This window comes from Prionailurus bengalensis, chromosome E3, assembly GCF_016509475.1.
Source record: "Prionailurus bengalensis isolate Pbe53 chromosome E3, Fcat_Pben_1.1_paternal_pri, whole genome shotgun sequence".
In the NCBI taxonomy this organism is placed as follows: Eukaryota; Metazoa; Chordata; class Mammalia; order Carnivora; family Felidae; genus Prionailurus; species Prionailurus bengalensis.
This window is the reverse complement of record NC_057357.1, coordinates 14,641,604-14,662,891: the sequence shown is the minus strand read 5'-3', so window position 1 is coordinate 14,662,891 and position 21,288 is coordinate 14,641,604. Positions and strand designations below refer to the sequence as shown.

Here is a 21,288-nt window from a genome sequence, read left to right as displayed (position 1 = left end):
TGTCTCTAAATAAATAAATAAGTAAGTAAGTAAGTAAATAAATAAATAAATAAATAAACTTAAAAAAATAAAATAAACAGGCAACCAGAGCACCAGGAGTGGCCTGATCCAAACTTTGGCTGGGGACACCGCAGTGGTAGCAAAGTGCAACACAGACTTCCAGGAGCAGAGCTCGGAGATGGAAACCTTCCAGAGTCAATTCCCAAGTCCTCGGTCAAACATGGGGCCACACCAGGCACAGGGAGCAGAAAGGGGACAGAAGAGACAGGAGAGCTCTCACGAGTCTGCTGTCGGTAGCTGCCGTGGTCTACGAACAGATTGAAGGCAGAGGCTTGTAAAACCAGAAGGTCAATACCACGGTCAACTGACTTAGCGAACATCAGAGGACAAGTAGGTTTTACAGAAAAAGATAAAACTGTACTCCCAGCAAACAGAATGAAGTCTATTCCCCCGGGGGTGCGCCTGGGTGGCTCAGTCGGTTGAGCATCTGACTTCAGCTCAGGTCATGATTTCACAGTTCATGAGTTCGAGCCCCGGGTCAGGCTCTGTGCTGACGGCTCGGAGCCTGGAGCCTGCTTCCGATTCTGTGTCTCTGTCTCCCTCTGCCCCTCCCCTGCTCGTATTCTGTCTGTCTGTCTGTCTCTCTCTCTCTCTCTCAAAAATAAACATTAAAAAAATTTTTAAGAAATACATTCACCCAGATCCAGCTTACCCAACAAAAGACACCCAGGTGCCATGAGATGTGGGTGTGGCGTGGGCAGAACAGAGGTGCCGTGAGCCCCAAAAGGAGGCGCCACCTGCCTGGGTCACAGCAACACCTGTTGATCGGGAGGGCAGGTCTCATGTGAAGGGTTCTTACAATAAGAAAAAGAAAAGAGCAGCTTTGAAGGCACGTTTCGAAATCGTGAAATGAAGAGGCAAATGCTGGCAGTCACGTTAATTGTGTTTGAAAGTTAAAAAAGAAAAATCTACCAGAAGCCAGGAACGTATCAAACATCCCATGCGAGTAAAACTCATCTGAGCTTCCCAACAGCCCGGTGGAATCGATGATATTTTTACAGATGCAGACACTGAAACCAGGGGTGATATCTGCTCTCCAAGAAGCAGTCTGCAGGTATGAAGGCGGGAAAGGTTTTGCCGTGAGGAAAGGACTCAGAAGCACTTCAAAGCACAGGCGGCAACCGTCTCGGTGGCTCCCAGCTGCGCATCAGAATCACCTACTGAGCTTTTGAAAAATAACGATTTCCAGAGCCATGTCTGACCGGGATCTGCAAAATGTGAACTTCTGGGTTGAGGGATCTGGGAGCTGGTACTTTGGTACTTCCCCACAGGTCCCCAAGTGCATATGAAGTTCGGACAAGCATGGGAACCACTGGTCTGTGGCGTCCCCTGGTCTTCAGTGAAGGGCTAAAGCCGTAGGCATCGTCTGTCCTAGTTTGGACTGAAATGAAATGCTCTCACTCTGGGAAAAGTGAGATGGTGATGCGTTTCCTCATTATAAGACCATAGTCCACTCATGAAGAGAAAAAGCTTCTGCACAGCAAAGGAAACCATCAACAAAACTAAAAGGCAAACGACGGAATGGGAAAAGATATTTGCAAATGACATATCAGACAAAGGGCTAGTATCCAAAATCTATAAAGAGCTCACCAAACTCCACACCCAAAAAACAAATAATCTAGTGAAGAAATGGGCAGAACACATGAATGGACACTTCTCTAAAGAAGACCTCCAGATGGCCAACAGGCACATGAAAAGATGCTCAATGTTGCTCCTCATCAGGGAAATACAAATCAAAACCACACTCAGATATCACCTCACGCCAGTCAGAGTGGCCAAAATGAACAAATCAGGAGACGATAGATGCTGGAGAGGATGCGGAGAAACGGGAACCCTCTTGCACTGTTGGTGGGAATGCAAACTGGTGCAGCCGCTCTGGAAAACAGTGTGGAGGTTCCTCAAAAATTAAAAATAGACCTACCCTATGACCCAGCAGTGGCACTGCTAGGAATTTACCCAAGGGATACAGGAGTACTGATGCATAGGGGCACTTGTACCCCAATGTTTATAGCAGCACTCTCAACAATAGCCAAATGATGGAAAGAGCCTAAATGTCCATCAACTGATGAATGGATAAAGAAATTGTGGTTTATATACACAACGGAGTACTACGTGGCAATGAGAAAGAATGAAATCTGGCCCTTTGTAGCAATGTGGATGGAACTGAAGACTGTGATGCTAAGTGAAATAAGCCATACAGAGAAAGACAGATACCATATGTTTTCTCTCTTATGTGGATCCTGAGAAACTTAACAGGAACCCATGGGGGAGGGGAAGGAAAAAAAAAAAAGAGAGGTTAGAGTGGGAGAGAGCCAAAGCATAAGAGACTCTTAAAAACTGAGAACAAACTGAGGGTTGATGGGGGGTGGGAGGGAGGAGAGGGTGGGTGATGGGTATTGAGGAGGGCACCTTTTGGGATGAGCACTGGGTGTTGTATGGAAACCAATTTGTCAATAAATTTCATATATTAAAAAAAAAAAAGAACATAGTCCAGACAAGCCCCCAACTTCCCAGTCTGCTCAAGTAGAAGAAAAGAAGCTTAAGGGACTTATTTTAACTTCTGGTGAAGAAGAGGGTAGGTTTGCAAGACTACAGTGGGATGTCAGGAACTCTGGCGTGAGAGTCCGTGAGTCCAGACACGATGCTCAAGCTCAGCGAAGGGAGACGCCCTCGCGGGAAGGAGCTGCCGCAGAAAAGCCACGCTTCCTTCTCCTGCCTCAGCACCCCAGGGGTGCGCACGCGCGTCCTGGCCGAGTCAGGAACTTGGCGAAAAGACGTCTGAAATTCTTGGCCAACCTGACCTCCCCTGCGATAATCACGCTGCAACCCACAGCCTATCGGTGGCGTATAAACCCAAGACTTAAGAAAAAAAATTCATTTCCCACTTTTACGTCCATATAAAGTCTTTAGAACAGTATTGGGCACTTGAAGCACATGCACAGTAAATGTTCGCTACTGTCATAGTTATTACTGTTAGCACCATCACCGTCGCCATCATCATCAGGAATCTCCTATTTCTTTAGTGTTTATTTTCTTTATTTTGAGAGGGGTGGGGCAGAGCAAGAGAGGGAGAGAGAATCCCAAGCAGGCTCCGAACTCTCAGCCTGGATCCCGATGCGGGGCTCGATCCCACGACGGTGAGCTCGTGACCCGAGCCGACATCAAGAGTTGAGATCGACTCTCAGATGCTCAACCCCTGGGCCAACCAGGCAGCCCAGGAATCTGTTTCTTGTGGTTAAGAAGAAAAAGAACACCTTATTGAGCACAGAGGTACTGGCCCAGCGTTCCGGTTATTTCTTGCTGTTTAACAAACCACCCAAAAAGTTACTGGCTTAAAACCACAACTCCATGTAATTTTGCTCATGAAGCAGAACTTGGGGGTGGGGACGGCTCCTCTCAGCTCCAGCTGGTATCAGCTAGGGAGGCTTGAAGGCCAAGGTGGTGTGGGGTAGGGTGGAATAGGTGGGGAGGAAGGCTAGGCGGGGAAGGGAGAAAAGTGGGGGGTGAAGACTAGAGAGGGGTGAGAGGTGGGAAGGGCGGATAGGCAGGGAAGGGTGGTGGGGGTAGGGTAGGTTGAAGCGCACTCACTCACACGTCTGGCACCTGCTCTGGGAAGACAGAAACAGCTGGGAGCTGGAACAGCGGAGACTCTTCCCCACCCCCGCTCCCGCCACTCCCCTTCCCTTCCCCCTCCCCCCCCACCCCTGCCCCGGGGGTCTCTCTCCAGCACAGGCTTCAGGTCAGCCTGATTTCTGACAGGTGGCTCAAGGCTTCAAAGGGGCACATCCGCAGAGACAGCACCTGCTAGAAACTCCATCGTCCTTTACCACCCGGCCTAGGAAGTCCTGCGACATCATTTCCATTGAATTCTAGCCTCTCAAAGGCAGTCACTAAGGCCAGCCGATGATGATCCACGGGAGGGGAAGCACTCCACCTTTTGCGAGGAAGAGGGACGAAAAAAAAAATTGCAGACACATTTTGAAACCACCACACGTTAGAGAAACCCTTTCTTGGTCCTTTGGACCGAACTTTTTATTGCTGGCAAAAAATGCAGATCTGACCAATGCTGACCAACCGCTGTCTACAGGAAAAGACGCCTTTGAATCACTGACTCTACCTGTCTGATCCACACAATTACAGAACTTGAACACACTTTAGAGCCCATCTAGATTTCGCCGGGGAGAAAAGCAGTCCCAGAGGGGCCGGGCCGTCTTGTTCCAGAGAGCGATAATGGCTCTGACCCCCCCCCCTGCGGCAGTATTAACCGAATCATTCATCAATATTCTCCTATTTACAGGCATGCTGCAACGTATTCGACAGATGTCATCTCATCCGGTCTTTCTTTATCATACTCACAGGAGGAGCTGCTGTTTTTCCCGACGGGTAAACTGAGGCTCAGCAACATGGAGTTGCCCAAAACCCAAGGTTGGGTCTGGCTTTGTTATGTAGCCAAGAGGAAGTTCGAGAAAAATCTGTCAAACGCGAAAGCCCATGCTCAGTCCACCGAATGGCCCCCCCTGGAGATCAGCTGGTTAGGGAAGCAGCTGGCGGGGCCGGGGTCGCCCATCTGGCTCTTGTCCAGAATTCAGGGCCATCGAACGGTCTCTACTAAGATGAGGCTTTCAACAGAACCGTCCCTGAGAGGTAACCATGAACTCACGTTCTGACAGAATTGTGCGCCGTTAACACGAGATCCTTTCTTGTGGGGAAGGAGGACAGATGTGGGTTCTCACAGCCCTAAAGAAGAAGCTGGGACACCCACCTAGCAGTGAGGCTGGGAGGGGAGGGACCACAAGCCCGTCACCAGCTGCTGTTGTGCAAAGTTGGCCTCTGAGTGAGGAGGAGGAGGAGGGGGAGGGGGAGGAGGAGGGGGAGAAGGAACACATAGGGCAGTCTACTTTTCCCCAAGGGTCGCGGAACACAAGTTCCTGAAGGGCAGCAGAAGACTTTTGACTCCAAGCATCCATTTGGTGACTGCTGTGTGACTTTTGTCTTCTCCCCAAACCGCTTTGTGCAACTAAACACAGCCCGGGGGGGCTTACATCTTCCTGAGTGCTCCCCTTCGGCTGATGAAGGAAGAGACGGAGCTCCTGAAAAGGTACGTTATAAGAGTTGTGTATTTTACCATTAGTTTCAGCCCCGTTCCTCAAATCCTCTGGAATCAGTTCAATTGCGGGAAGACGGGGAGGCAGGGGGAAAAAAAAAAAAGGAAAGTGGATTTTAGAACAACTTGGCAAATTAGCAAAGTTTGTAACATCATTAGAGGGCTCTTAAATATTCTTCCCTGAACTCCATTTTTATCTTGTGAATGCATTTCAGTAATTGCTCTAAAAGAGACTGTGGAACTTTGGCACAAACATAAATGTTTGCATGATTTAAAATGCAGCGGCAGCAAAGATCATGATTTTTTAAATTGCTAATTCTTAAGCTAACCTTTGCAGTTTGTCTCCTCTTGAAAAATGCCAGTTCCTATCAGCAGAAGCCGTAATAAAGACAATGCATATATTATTTAGTTCTTTATAATTGCAAACAGCTTAGCTATATTTCAATACTTATCCCTCAGCTCCAACATGGAGCATAAGTAGGGGATGATTACAATCATTCCATCATTCTGTAAATAGAACACCAGGACACTAAGGAACAAGACTCTTTTCTTAAAGCCAAGAGATCAGACAGAGAGAAGCTAGTCCAGAACCAGGTAGATTTCAATCCAACCACCTTGCCCCACCCCCACTCACTGTTCAACCCAATCAGTACATGTTGATCATACTGGTCAAGGACAGAGACCCAGAGTCTCTGGGTCTAGCCTCCGGACTAGTGTTGTAGGCCTACCTAACGGAATTAGGATAATTAACACTGGCTGCTGTAACAGAGAAGCGCCACGATCTCAAGGGCTTAAAACAATGGTCCGATGCATGAGGGCATCAAGAGAGAGCTGTGGAGGATAGTGCTCTGTTCCACATAGTCATTCAGGGACTAAGGATCCACCCACCTTACAGTCCCCCGAGAGGTGGACTCCAAGGCCACCACTAGCAGGTAATGACATAAAGCGTGGACTCCACAGGGGATTTTGTGGACCAGGCCTACCGGCGACGAACATCCCTTCTACCCACCTTCTATCGAGAACTCAGTCACATGGCCCCACTTAACTGCAGGCGAGGCTTTCTGCAGATCAGCTGTGTGCCCAAGAGGAGAGGAAAATGCCTTGGCGAACAAAGGCGTTAGCTCTGCCTCCCCAGCGAGAGGCAAGGAAAGTTCTGAGCTGCCTGACGTCCGTTTCCCTAATGCAGACCCTGATCTGGTATAAACAGTGTCGTAAAAAAGACTTGTCCCTCCCTTCCGGGAGCTCCCAACTAAAGTTCTGCACCACATACTCAACCTCAGGTCTCCAGCACAGATCAGGATGGTGAATGGGAATGAGAAGAAGGGTGCACTGGAGCCAAAGGGACTCCCTTCCAGACTCAAGAGAACCACGGACCAGCTCGTGGCATCAGCTTCTCAGATGTCTACACACATCTGGGTCATCTGGATGGTGTGGCTACTACTGAAGACTTGGTTTCCATTGAAGAATGACCCTCACAGGATCACACCGAGCTTGCCCAATTAAAGCCACCACGAATGGAGGCCAGACTGTAGAGAGGGCAACAGGGCAGAAGCCAAGGACAGAGCTTGCCTCAGGCCTGCCGAGGGTTGCCCAACACGAAGAAGAAACTAACAATGTGCACTTGTCGGCACTCTTGTGGCGCTAATTTCCTTGCAAATATAAGCAAAGCCTTTTAATTAACTTAATATCAATTTCACTTTTCTCACATTTTGTTCTAATTATGGGCTGGATTTGAAGCTCTCACAGCATAATTGAGAGCCCTAGAACTAACAGCTTTACGACTTTACACGCTGGTAACTGCAAAACCTGAGGGGAGGAAGGTTCCCCGCCACCACTGTGTCACTGCACCCCCAGGCCCGCCACTCCGCAATCCCCGGTCCGGCCACCGACGCTGATCAGGACCGGGTCACACATCCAGGGGTCGGCGAGTACCGACCTCAGCACAAAGGGAGACACAGAGAGGTGCCTCCAGACAACTCACTTACTTCTCAAAGTTTTGGCTTCCTCATTGGTGAAACGGGCCTCATGGTGTAAGAAGATCTGATGTAGGGGCGCCTGGGTGGCTCAGTCGGTTAAGCGTCCGACTTCAGCTCAGGTCACAATCTCGCGGTCCGTGGGTTCGAGCCCCGCATCGGGCTCTGGGCTGATGGCTCAGAGCCTGGAGCCTGCTTCCGATTCTGTGTCTCCCTCTCTCTCTGCCTCTCCCCCATTCATGCTCTGTCTCTCTCTGTCTCAAAAATAAATAAACGTTAAAAAAAATAATAAAAAAAAAAAAAGATCTGATGTACCATCAAGTAACACAAAACACTTGATACGTACTACGTGCCCAATAAAAATCCTTTGTAGGGCACACTACGGTACACACATATACAAATACTTGACATTCCCCAAATCTACGACACCTTCAACTCTAAACTTTTTTTTACCATGTTTGTGTACTCGCAGAGGAAAAAATGCTACCAATTAAACTATGACACGTGACTGACCCTAAAATGAATCTCCGTTTCAGAGACACATAAATGTGCACCTTAGCAGTGACCAAATAGGGCTACGCGTGGTCGTTTTCAATCGGTGAGATGTCTTCAAGGCAAATCCAAGCTAACCCTAGGATCTGAGTATTCTAGTGCATGGACGTTTAGTTAGCAAAGACTCTTGCTTCATTTTGATATTCACTGAAAATGCACTTGGGGGTGTGGAGGGGCTGACAGGCACCACGGCTTCACAATGCAAATGCCATGCTCTCTTTTCTCTTTTGCCTCCGCCATACTCTCTCTGGAAAGCAACTATTCTCTGGAAGGGAGGGAGACTCCCCTGCTGAGGGCGGAGCTCCTTGTTGGCCCCCATCAAAGGCCATCCCTTAGAGATCTCTAGTTGGCTCTCCGGGACTTCTGAGTCCCATCTTCTAGTCCCTTAAAGCAAAGGCCGGTCACGTGACCACTTTCTGGACCACACGCAGAGCACGCCAGAGGCACTTCTGGAAAAGATTTTCGTTCCTGATTCAACAGCAGGAGCAGACGTGGCCCCTTCCTTCTTTGTACGGAGAGGCAATGACTGGAATTGCAGCAGCCATCTTGTCACCACGAAGACCAAGAGAGATACGATTAGCTCCGACATTACGTCATCATGACGACCTCATGATGCCAAACCAAGCCACTACTTCTGGCCTTGCTAAGAGAGAACAAGTCACCTGATGGCCAATTGATTCCCAAAGGACCTAGAGAAGGATTTTTAGAAACAAAGAAAATGTATTCTCTTGCAAACTCTTGGGTCCGCCGTATACACAATTCATTATGATGCGAGGCAGAGATGAACAGGGGCTAAAAGCAGACCCATGCAAAGAGAAGGAAGAGAAGGGTGTGACCCATAATCCGAGAGTTAAAGTCACGTAACTCTCATTTACACATCCATAGACTTTGGTCCCTAGAAAGATGGCAGACCGAGAACCCGGGTCTCCCGTTAGTTCAGTGTTCTTTCTACAGGGAGGTACGGCACCTAACAAGGTGTGGATGGCCATTAGACATCCCTCAGTAAACACTAATCACACAATTAGCCACCGTGTCTGGGGCCAGGATGGAAGGAGGCACTTGGAGAATCCTGCCCCCTATTAACCGTCAGCTCGCTCATGTGTCGGTGTCTGGATGCGGCCGCCTGTCATGATGGCAGCGGTTTATTTCCCATGCATGGCAAGGCTGAGGCTCCGCAGTTAGCAATGACAGGGACATTATTAAAAGGGAGAACTTCTCTATCAGTGGCTAAGCCAATTGCCATCCATATGTCAGAACAGTCTAAAGACCTACGAGGAGCAATAGTTAAGGCGGAAGAAGGTCCTTCCACCAAGCGAGTGCAACAGGGCATCAGGAAAGCAGGGAGGGAGAGAAAGTTCCTTGCTGAGGCGGGGAGCTTCTGTCCCCCCCGCCGCCCCCGTCAAAGGCCATCCCTCTGAGAGCTGGCTCTCTTGCACTTCTGGGTTCCATCTCTCGGTCCCCTGGGCCCCAGGCAGGGAAGCAGGTTCAGCCCTGCAACGGGGCACTCCGCGGGGTGGCAGGGCCCAGAGGCCGGGTGGTGGCCCCAGGAGGCAGGCCCGGGGGACCGTTGTCGTAGCAGCCACAGCTGAGACAAAGCCAGACAGCTGCAGGGGGAGGGCAAGACTGGGCTTGGAGCAGGGAACTCCCGGGCCCCTCATCCCCACCATGACCCTCCGCAGAGTCCCCCAGCCCCTAGGCTGCCTCTTGGCCGGGGAAACAGAAAGCTGTGTGGTATGTGGAACAGAAGTGCCGGGACAAGCTGCGCCCCCCCCCCCCACCATAAGACTGCACGGTGTGCGCCCTAAGGGTGCCACCCCTCGCCGTGGTGGGACTTTTCGCCGGGGAATAAGCTGATTCAGGATGAGGGGGACAACAGGTAAATGGAGCAGAGGCGCCAGAAGGATTCCCGACGGGCTCGCCAGGGGAGCGGCCCTGCAGGCTGGATGCGGAAGGATGCTGCCGGCAGGGAGCTGAGCTGGAGAAGACTGGAGGGAGGCGGAGGGGGCTGGGAGGTTCCACAAGGAGAGCAGCAGGGGAGGCGAGGGGAGAGCAAGCTCGAGGGGAGCGCGCAGGGCTCCGCGCTGAGGAAGGCTTCGGATTTTCCGGAGGGGGCAATTCCAGGTGTTGGCTCTTGGCACAGGATGCGGCCAAGGACAGGGCTCCAAAGTGAGGAGCGCCCCGGCCTCTGAAGCTCGGAGGGCCAGCTGCGTCTTGTAGCAGAGGCACCTCATACCCACCACTGGATCTTAACCCGCTTTCCCACCTATTTGGCCCTGAACCGTGACATCAGTTCCCTTACGTCGCCGTGGTGCCCCGGGTCACCCAGTCCCCCCCCCCCCCACCCCCCATGTCTACAGAATTAAGTCCAAGCCAGCCTGGGGCTCAAAGCAGTCTCCACCTGGCCCTCCGCACCAGCTCCCCCGCCACGCAGCCTGCCTTAGATCCCCGCACGCGTGCGCCTCTACACTGCTCCCCACGCCAGCCCCCCTGCGGATTCCCGCTCCCGGGCCCGGGCTGTCTTCTGTGACTTGCTTCCACCTCAGGCCCCGGGGTGCTCTCCCCACCTGCGTCCTCGGGTCCCCGTGTCCCAAGTTTCTGAGTTCTCCTGTTCAAGCTGAGCCCTTGCCGGCTAAGCACCTCCCGTGGGCGAGTCCGGGCCTCTGTCCTTCCACACTTGTGCCAACACTCTTCCAGAACCTAGTGCGGGCACCTGTTAGAACCACAAACGCACCTTTCCAACACCCTCTCTGTGTGCGGGCCTCCCGCCCACGCCCGGCGGCGAGGCAGCGCTCCTCACACATGTGAAGGACCAGCATGTTCTACAACGGGATCTGAGGCACACAGATCTCCTAGGCCTCAAGCGCGTCACCCAAAGGCATCATCTGTAGAAGAAGAAGACGGAGAGGAAGAAAGGAGGAGGAAGAAGGAAACGGAATGCGGCCTCCGACAAACACCGGAAGAGAGAAGGAGTCCAGTTAAATCAGAGACCAAGCAAGTGAGACGGCAAAGGACCTCTTTTTACCCCTTTTGAGCCTTACGTCACAGATGACTGTGACCACGCTCTGCCACAGAGCACGGCTAGCGGTTCACCCGTTCGGGCCACAAATATCTGCTGAGCACTGATGAGGGGCCAGTGCCGTTCCCACCATCAGGGATGTGGGGGGTGGGGCGGGGGACTGGCCAGCAGGGTCCCTTCCCTCCAGGTGTCTGTGTTCTCCCAGGTGCCACACACCGGGCCCCAGGGCTCGGGCCGCACCTTCCAAATTCCATTTCATCCCGACTCACAAGGGCCCCGTTTCACAGCCGAGAGGTGAAGTGATTTGTCCAAGGTCACACAGCTAACACGGGACGGAATCAGTAAGCCGGTGCAGTCTGCCCGATGCCCCAGTGAACACACTTTCTTCCGATTTTGTATTTTTTTTTTCATGTTTTTAAACGTTTATTTATTTTTAAGACAGAGACAGAGCGTGACCGCGGGAGGGGCACAGAGAGAGGGAGGCACAGAATCGGAAGCAGGCTCCGGGCTCCGAGCGGTCAGCACAGAGCCCGACGCGGGGCTCGATCTCACGAACTTTGAGATCGTGACCTGAGCCCAAGTTGGACGCTCAACCGACTGAGCTACCCAGGTGCCCCGTTCCAATTTTGTATCTTAAAAACAAAACAAAACAAAAGACCTGCAGGTTCTCCGATCTCGGAGTTTCTTCATTTGACACACGCCTTACTAGGTCCCTGCTCCTTCCTCTCGTCGTCAAGTCTGGCTCTAATTACCGAGCCTTCTTCCTGTCCACAAAGGACACTCCAGATTTGGCAACAGCAAAGGTCAGGGGTTGGATTTCTTCCTCGAGAATGACACGGCGGCCTCTTCCCCGCTACCTCTGGGCCGGGCAGGCAGCAGCTGAACCTCCTGGCAAGCTGCCTGCCGCACAGACCGGCCAGCACACTTGTGCCCGCGTCTGAGGGCGGCCCAAGAGCGGGCTCCCCGTGTCTCCAGGAGGGGCTGGCTGCAGCAGACGCTTCTAGGCCGTCGGAGGCAAAGGGACTGAGCCTTCCTCCCTGTGCACGGAGCTGGGGCCCCTGCCTGCCACAGAGGCCTGCCTGCAGGCAGCCCACGAAGGCTCCAGCTGCCTCCGCTTTCCTCCTGACACTCATCGCAGTGAGTGATTTTTAACACAAACGTTGGCCCTCTCCTCCTTCCCCCCTACCTCCTTCCCACAGCAAACGCCGGTCCCGTCCAGCGCTGGGGGTCCACAGGCGCCCATCCGTATCCTGGCAGCACAGGGGAAACAGCTCCGGGCCGGCTCTGGCATCCTTGAAGACATGCCTTCAAAATGCCAGCCTCTCTTGCTGACTCCCCCGCCCCCCCGCCCCCGTGAAGCCTATGAGGGCAAATCTCCACCCCTGTCCCTCGGTCCGGAGGCACCGGGCCGGCTGGGCTGCGCTCGGGTGACCGAGAACCTGTTGGTGGGTTCCACAGCTCGCTCTGCCTCCTGGGGCTTGGGGGCAGGACTCGGTTAGGTGATTTTGACTTCCCTCTGTTCCCACAAAGATTTTCAATTTCTTCAAGCAACCCTGCTTCTGCTCAATATCCTTCTGAAAATCTAAATTTGGAACCTACCCGGAATCGATTGCATTTCCTCCGATGACAGAGCTGCCCCGGGCTTAGTGGAGAGTGACACGCGCCCTTCCGTCTCACTGCACAGGGGCGTGATGAGGGAGGGGGTGCCCAGCCAGAGCCCGGTGCTTGCATGGGGGGGAAGGGGGAGGCAAGTGAAACATCACACCCGTCCTCCCTCTTCACCCTGACTCCTCGGGAGGGCGCTGGGCTGGAGACAAGTACCGTGATATTCATGAAATCTTGGCTCTGCCCTTCTCCGCCTATGTCATCGCGGCCAAGTCGCACAGTATCTCTGTTTCTCACCCTTTGCTCAGCTCTAAAATGGGAGAAGCAAATAATTTCCTCACAGGGTGACAAGAGAGTCCCAAGTCAAGTACAGAGCTCCAGGAGAATCCTAACAAGAAATCTGTCCATCCCTTGGTCCATTTTTCCTAATGCTGGTACCAAGCTGCCATTTCTTAAGATACTTTAAGCACAGCATTATTGTCTTTCATGCAAGCCTTTTAGATTTTCCAAGTCTCCACAATAAACACGAATTAATTTTCTCCTACAAAAAAAAAAGGGGGGGGATATAAACCCATATTCATATTATAAAATCACACATGGAAAGAAAACATACCGAAAGGCGTTGCTGTCTCTTCTGGACAACTGCTTGACTTCCAGGTCCTTCTGAAGGATCTGGAGCCCTTCGGGCAGGCGGGGGAAGGACCAGAGCAGCCTCAAGATGGCCCAGGCAAGATGGCGGCAGGGAGATGCGAGAGGCAAGATGGTTTCCTCACGCTCAGTCTCCCCCGCCATGTCTTTCCAGCCCCTTCCCCCTCACCACATCCACGCAGCCCAATCCGGCCACGACAGCGTCCAGACTATTTCCTCTGTGTCTACTGTTCACCTCCTATGTATCCCTACCGCCCAATTAACCAGCCCATAAACCTTAGGTGCCCGCATCCCGTGCTGCAGGAGATGCTTGAAAGATATAAGTGGTATTAAAAAGTCCAAAATATGGTTCCAGCCCTGAAAAAGCCTACGATCCAGTTCTGGACTCAAAAGATAAACCCACGTAGGCACAAGAAGATAAGCCAGGGTTACCAAGCAGTGCTGGCAAGCAAGCCTCAAGCAACTCGGAGCAGGAAGAGCTCAGACGTGTGGCCTGGCACGACCCCACTCCCACCACCAGGGCAAGGACCGTGAGCCAAACTTTCAAGGATGGAGGACTATAGAAAGGGAGCAGGGACGGCACACCCAGACAACTTCTCGAAGGCTGGGGCTGAAATGTGGAGGCTACGATCCTAAGGCAAACGTGGGGCATCCCAGCAAGCAGGTCAGTCTGGCCGGAAGAGGCGGAAGGTACCGGGCAAGGGTGGGAGCATGGGACACGCTGGTTGGGGCGGTGGCGGCCTCCAGGCTTGCCCGTGATTCCTGAGGAAACAGAAAGCCACCGGAAGCTGGGTCCTCGGGAAGGGGTGCTTCCCAATCTGGTAGCTAGAGCCACGTGTGCTGGGTGGAAGGCGGGCAAGAGACCAAGGGCAGGGACCTGGGCAGAGGGTACCGCCACAACATCAGGGGGCAGCAGTGGGGCCCTCCCGGAAAGAAATGGGAACACAGGTGCAAGACAGAGCCTGGAGGGGAACAACGAGCTCCTCTCTCTCTCTGTGAGCTTCCCCTCCATACCAGCATCTCGGCCTTCTCTTTAAAGTGTCCTTCTCGAGGGGCGCCTGGGTGGTGCAGTCGGTTAAGCGTCCGACTTCAGCCAGGTCACGATCTCGCGGTCCGTGAGTTCGAGCCCCGCGTCGGGCTCTGGGCTGATGGCTCGGAGCCTGGAGCCTGTTTCCCATTCTGTGCCTCCCTCTCTCTCTGCCCCTCCCCCGTTCATGCTCTGTCTCTCTCTGTCCCAAAAATAAATAAAAAACGTTGAAAAAAAAATTTAAAAAAATAAAATAAAATAAAGTGTCCTTCTCGGGGCGCCTGGGTGGCTCAGCCGGTTGAGCGCCCGACTTCGCTCAGGTCACGATGTCACAGTTCACGGGTTCAAGCCCCGCATCGAGCTCTGTGCTGGCAGCTCGGAGCCTGGACCCTGCTTCGGATTCTGTGTCTCCCTCTCTCTCTGCCCCTCCCCCATTCATGCTCTGTCTCTTTCTCTCTCTCTCTCAAAAAGAAATAAACATTAAAAAATAAATAAATAAAGTGTCCTTCTCAGCCTGTAGGAAGGATAACAACCTGTAACCGTTTTTTGCAAAAGGCAGGACTCAGGACTTGGACACTTGGCTTCTGAGGAAGCCTGGGTCACCCTGGCCGCCCAGCCCAGCGGGCCCCCTCTCGGGACGCGGAACAAACCTGTCCCAAGAGTGAGTAACCCCTAGGGGTAGCGGTGCTCACGGCCGGGGGGGGGGGGGGCGGGCGGCGGAGCTGTCCCTGAGTCCCTCCTGTCGGAACTTCATAGGAGTTCACGGGAAGGTTTGAGAAAGCTCAGCAACCTTGAAAATGCCAGCTCCCACCTCATACCCAAAGGGCTGGACCCAAGTGGCCTTGTTCCTATGCTATGCCCAGTGCCAGGCTCCCAGAGGCCCCCATTAATTCCTGAGGAATAAAGGGCTCGCACCCCTAAGCGTCCGGGGAATTGCTAACAAGACAGAAGAGCACACGGGCAAAGAAGCCAGACTCCCAGCCCATCTGAAGCAGGCTCCTGGCTTCTCAGAAGTTCCTCCCCCCTCCCCCACCCAGCTGGACCCAAGTGGCTTCGGGAGAATGGATTTTCCTCTTTGCTTGCTCAGTGTAGGGAGTGGGCCATGGTCCAGGCCACAGCTAGTCGAGATGCAAAGTCTCGGGCCCCCACCCCCGGCCTACTGAATCAGAGGCTCTGGGGGTAAGGCCTAGAAACCTATGTCTTTTTTTTTTCTTTTTTAATGTGTATTTACTTTGAGAGAGACAGACAGACAGAGACAGAGAGAGCAGGAGAGGGGCACAGAGACACACAGAGAGAGAGAAGTCCACATAGGCTCCGCACCATCAGCTCAGAGCCTGATGCGGGGCTCGCTCCCATGAACCGCGAGGTCATGACCTGGGCCGAAATCAAAAGTCTGACGCTCAGCCGACTGAGCTGCCCGGGCGCCCTTGAAACCCGTGTCTTAATGAGCCCTCCATCTGACTCTGACACGTGCCAAAAACTGAGGCAGGCTGATGTAGCAGCTAAGAACCTCAATTCTGGAACAGACCGTCCAAGTTCACCCCCTGACTGTGACCAAGCTCCTCAGCGGGCAGTATCAGCTACTACCTCCTAGGATTGCTATAAAGGCTAAATGAGTCCCTGCATGTCTGTGCACTTAGTAAGTACCGTTTCGAATTTTATTATTCCTCTCTGAGGCATTTGGGGGTGTAGCTATACCATATTTTGTTTCCTAGCTGAAACCAATACTAAAATAATTTGTGTCCCTAAGTGCAGCCTGACGGCGAGACCCAGGCTTTCTCGCACTCTCTCTTTTGGGTCCTCCGGGTGGGTCTATAGCAGGTATCCGTGCAGAATCATAAGGAGCACACCATACGCTCCTCCTTTGTCCGGAAACGAACTGGGGACCGCAGCTCCCCAGGGCAGATACAAGTTCAAAGCATCCCCTGGATACTTGTTACAGGACATTAAGAAGACCACAGGGTTACGTCAAAGGGCGCGCAGAGATCTGACCACAGCCCACCTAGAAGGACCCAGCAGGGATCTCCCCGGGGTGCAGGGAGAGAACTATCTGATACCCTCTTTCTTTTGCAATGATTTGTCGTTCTGGAACTCTTATGAGAACATGAGTTACAAGCTCCGGAAGTGGGGTGGCAGCCTTGGGTCTGCCTTGGATACCAGCCCCGTGGACCCTGGAGAGCTGCTTGCACTCCGGGTAGGTAATACTCTGACCTCGGGGACAGCAAGTGTCCAGTGACCCATCAGTCCCTGGACCAGGTGTGACCAGGGCACATTAAGTCTTCCCTTGCTCGCCGAGCGCTGAAGAGAACATTTTAGATGGGGCAGACTCTGACAACTGTCATTAACTGCTACGCTCTGAAACGCTGCCTCCCCGACCCACCGGCCAACTGTAACATTCGCCCTCGGGCAGCTCTGGGCGAGAAACGGGGTGTGTTTTTAACAGCAGCCTCCACCAAGGCAGCAGGAAGGGAGGAGTCCTCCGTATTCGCTGTGCACCCCGCCTCTCGCAGAGATGACATATTCATCCAACTTACTACCGAAGCGCATTAGCTCCAGACCTGAGGCCTTGACTTTGCAGACATTTAAGCCCGCCAACGTCCCTCCCTGTCTGACCCCACCAAACGCTAAAAGCTGCAAGAGCTATTTTCTCCAAGTCGGCCTGCGCCTCCGGTCCCAGTTGGCCGCGCGACTAGTTTCTGCACTCGGGCTGGAGTCGCCAGGTAATGATTCCCGCACGCGGGGACCCGGAGCCAGCTGTACTGACATGTTTCCACAATAAAAGCAAACTTACAGCTGGGGCACAGTAGAAGCAGGTAATTCTTTCCAGCAGCCCCGGCCTCCCGGCCAAGACAGGGCAGGAAAGGGTGAGAGGGAGCCTGCGGGAGCCAGGAGGCGCCGGCTCTCCCCCACCGCGCGAAGGGCCCCAGGGGTTTACCGGTGCCCGGCCCGCCCGCGCAGAGCCCCCGTAGGCGCCGGCGCACCTCCTTACCATTCAGTTGCCGGTAGACGATGTCCTCGAGCAGCGAGAGGCGCTTCAAGACCGCATCCTGGATGGGGCTGGCGCTGTGCGCGCTAAGGTTGGCCGCCTCGGCGCGCGGCCGGATCTCGTGGAAGGCGTCTCCGCTGCGCACCGCGATGGGCCGGCACTTGGCCAGGAAGAGCACGAAGCCGGCCACCGCGATCAAGTTCAACACCAGCAGCACTTTGACTCTTCTCAGTGAAGCCATCAAACACGCCCGGCCGGCCCGCGCCCCGGACCCGCGCCCCCTCGGGCTCCCGCGAGGCGCGGAGCTGCCGGGGAGCCGTGCGAGCCTCACACTCCCGACTGCCGGCGGGGAGCCCCGCGGCTCCCGGCCCCACAGCGCGGATGCTCCGGCAGCGGAGACGGTTGGGAGGACCGGGTGGTCAGGGGGAGAGCGAAATCGCTCCCATGGAAGCCCTCGGTGTGCAGAAGTGCTCCCGGAGACGCCTGCTCAGTTCACGCCTCGCGGCCCCTTCCGGGCGCCTCGGCTTCTCGGCGAAGGGCCGGGGGCCGTGGGTCTCTCCGCGGCACCAGCAAGTGGCTCGCGGCTGTTCCTCGGGCCGCCGGGAGCGAAGCCCGGGAGTGGCGCGCAGGTGCCGGGCTCAGGGTTTGCCGCCCGCCCGCGGGGGAGCGCGCCGCGCCTCGGGCCACACGGCCACCACCCTCGTCCGCAGGCGGCCGTCGCGGCGCGCGGCCCGCGGTCTTCAGCCCAGGACCCGCTCCCCGGGGCGGGCGCCTTTGTTCCGCTCAGCGACCCGCTCCATCACGCCGGGCAGAGCGAAAGCCCGCGCCCGGAGCCCGCATCCTCGCGGCTCCGCAGTCACGCTCAAGTCTCAATTACTCTCAAAGTGGGGGCAGCACTAGGGGGCGGACCAAGGGGCAGAGCGCGACGTCCTCTCCGCCCCTCGCGCCGGGGATACCCCACCCCGCCACCAAACTCACCAGCGCGCACAGCGCCGCGGGCGCCCGGACGCGTTCCAAGCCCCAACCTCACGCAGTGAGCCTTCGGGGCCTGCCGGTCACACTGGCCTCGCTCCGAGCTGGCGCGTCGCGAGGCCGGCCGGAAGGAGGAGTAGGACCTCAAAAGTCACAGCAGTTCTCTACCCCCGCCGAAAACGTCGCGGGGAGCGCGGCGGCAGGGACGCGCGCCGGAGCCCCCTCCGCTCGCCAGAACGGGCAGCTCAGCTCGTCCCGCGCGCCACGGAGCCAAACGCCGAGTGTCCTAATTGGCGGACGCAGTGATACGGCCGCTGCGGCACCGACAGCCCACGCGGCCCTGGCCCGGGGGTTGGAGAGCCCGGAGGGGACGCGCAGGTGGCGGCGGAGGGCGGGGCGCGGCCCGAGGGGACCGGCTGCAACGCCAGCTCCTCCTCCGCCGCCCCTGGCCACCCCTCTCCCCGCGAGCCTGTCGGCCGCCGCCACCCGCAGGCTGCCAGGCGCACAGCTCCCCGGCTCGCCCGCTCGTGCGCGCGCACCCGGAAAGGGTGGGGGCGCCCGGAGAGTAGGGACTGCGCGGGATGGGGGCAGTCAAGTCATGTTGGCTGCTGGCGGCGTCGGAGGGACCCTCTGGTTCTCAGCACTCCGCGAGCAGGCGGGTTTGTTCCATCCTGGGAGGCGATGAAGACATCCCTTTCTGTGTGCTCGCAGCTCCGCTTTGCGTGGCCGGGAATGGCTAGAGGGAAAATCTGGCCTGGAGACTCGGATTCGGTTACTTTGGGAGCCAGGCCGCGCGTTAGCGGGCTGGGTGGGTTCTCTCCGAGTGAAAATTCTAGTCGTCCGAGTCACGGTTTCTGTGTCCACCCTCATTTTATCCTAAGAAGCCCATCTGGGCTACTGGATTTCCAGGGTCTCTTCCTCTTCCCCAAGCCAGGAGCTGGAAAGGCTGGAATTCAAAGACCCTTCTTGATCCACTTAATTCCTTGGGCCTAAAAAAAGAAAGGAGGCTGCCGAACAAATAAGGCTGGGCAGTAGAGGGCCATAGAATCTGGTGGTTTCCACCTCACCATTTCTATCGCACTGAAGTTATTTCTTTTTTACTACTGGGTCTTTGGTGTGCGGGCTTGCTTTGTTGCTTATTTATTATTTTAGATATCAATTTTTAACAGAAGGGTGCCTGAAAAATATAACAAATTTTTAAATTTTCATTCCCTTGGAACTCTGTGCCCGAGTTCAATTGGATCTTGTTGGTTTTGCTTTATATCACCTACAGAAAGTGAACGCAAAGCAGTTCGATGAAAAAGCCACGTCCAGAAGCCCCAAGGGACCCACCAGCGTTGGGCATGAAAGGAACAGAGAGGGTAGAAACCTGAGTTACTGAGCAGCTGTGGGACATGACAGGCACTGGGGCAGGCAGGGTCCCCACTGTACCTGTCCCTGAGTACCCAGAGGGAAGCTGGCACAATCAGTGGAAGCTTCTGCAAAGCTAATTTTCCAACATTTACTCAGCTGCAAGACGGAAGCTAGGGAGGCCGAGGCCCTGGGCTAGGGTCCCGCGGAAGTAAGTGGCTCTAAACCCAGGTGGGTCAGGCTCCCAAGCAGGTGCCTGTTTGGGAGTAGGAGACAGGAAGCAAAGTAGCAGCAGAACCCCCCCTCGGAGCAATGGAGACGTTTCCAGGCAAGATTCAACTTCAGAGAGACTTCTTTTCTCCCTCTGAAGCCGGAGAGATCCCTGGCGCAAATTAACCAATGATCTTATCATGCAGCAGACAGGCTTCTCTCCTCACCTTCCGCGTGCATACATTCGTCAATGACATCCAACACCCTAGACTCCGTGAGAGATCCGCTGTCAGGCTCACATCCTAAGCACTGTCTTCCCAGAGAAGTGCTCCATTCCTGCAGTCCTGCTCGGCAATTTCCCACTCACGATCCCAAACGAATATTCTCTCCAGACACCAGCAACCCTTCTCTCCCTTCCAAGTATCTAAGCGCTGCCATCCCCTCCTGAGTTCCTTCTCTACCCTTCCTGGTTGTTCTTTCGTTCTGGTTACTTGTGTACTTCAAACACATTCCCAGTGGTGGCCACAGTTCACACATCCTCATATATACGTATTCTCCCACTGCCCCCAGCCCAGCAATACCTGACCTCTGAATCAGGCTCACCATCTCCTCTCTCGCACCCATGCACCCAAGCAAGAGAGCGTGTTTAGGGAAAACGACGTTACCCAAAGCTGGGAGACATTACCAGCTGGTAGGTATCTAACTTGAGCCGGATCCTTAGTTCTTTTAAAATTTTGTGTTTATTTATTAGTATGGAGAGACAGAAAGAGGCAGAACACGAGCAGGGAGAGGCAGAGAGAGGCGGAGACACAGAATCGGAAGCAGCCTCCAGGCTCTGAGCTGTCAGCACAGAGCCTGACGCGGGGCTCAACCTCACAAACCGCGAGATCATGACCCGAGCCGAAGTCTTAACTGACTGAGCCACCCAGATGCTCCTGGATCCTTAATTCTTTATTCCATGAACCTAACCAGCTTCTCCCCCCAAGAGGTGCCCAGGAAAGACTTCAGAAAGTCCATAAACACAAACCAATACAAAAATTTGTGCGTGGGGGGTGGGGGGGTTGCCCGTGTGGCTCAGTCGGTTAAGTGTCAGACTCTTGATTTCCACTCAGGTCATGATCTTGCGGTTCGTGAGTTCAAGCCCTGCAACAGGCTCTGTGCTGACAGTGCAGAGCCTGCTTGGGATTCTCTCCCTCTCTGCCCCTACCCCACTCACATATTTTCTCTCTCTCTCTCTCAAAATAAATAAACTTAAAAAATTGTGCGTGTGTGTCATATGGATGTTTTTCTGGGGACAAGAGCCCTAACTTCTATCAGATTCTCAATGTGGTCAGTGACACCAAAAAGTCAAAATCCTGCCTGGATATGCAAAAACCGTAATCAGTTCCATATTTATTGTATGCCAGCTGCTTACGAAATCAGATGGCACCAAGGCACTCCAGGTTGGTGGAACTCTTTAGTGGCTTGCATATCTAGATAGAAGAAAGGACACTCTGCGGGGCACCTGGGTGGCTCAGTTGGTTGGGCGTCCGACTTCAGCTCAGGTCATGATCTCACGGCTCGTGAGTTCGAGCCCCTCGTCGGGCTCTGTGCCGACAGCTCAGAGCCTGGAGCCTGCTTCCGATTCTGTGTCTCCCTCTCTCTCTGCCCCTCCCCTGCTCATGCTCTGTCTCTCTCTGTCTCAGAAATAAATAAATAAATAAATAAATAAACATCAAAAAAAATTGTTTAAAAGAAAGGACACTCTGGACAAAGTCCAGCAGCTTGTACAAATGATGGAACTGA

The 21,288-nt window shown here is 54.2% G+C and overlaps 1 protein-coding gene across 1 annotated transcript in view; it reads right to left on the bottom strand.

Moving 5' to 3' along the window:
- GALNT17 (polypeptide N-acetylgalactosaminyltransferase 17) overlaps positions 1–18,682 on the bottom strand; it is a 451,305-nt gene extending 432,623 nt beyond the window's left edge. The window contains exon 1 of the mRNA XM_043559874.1: positions 16,975–18,682. Coding sequence (XP_043415809.1) covers positions 16,975–17,212 — 238 coding nt within the window. The 5' untranslated portion in view covers positions 17,213–18,682. The remainder of the gene's footprint in view (positions 1–16,974) is intronic.
- Between the last annotated feature and the right edge of the window lie 2,606 nt (positions 18,683–21,288).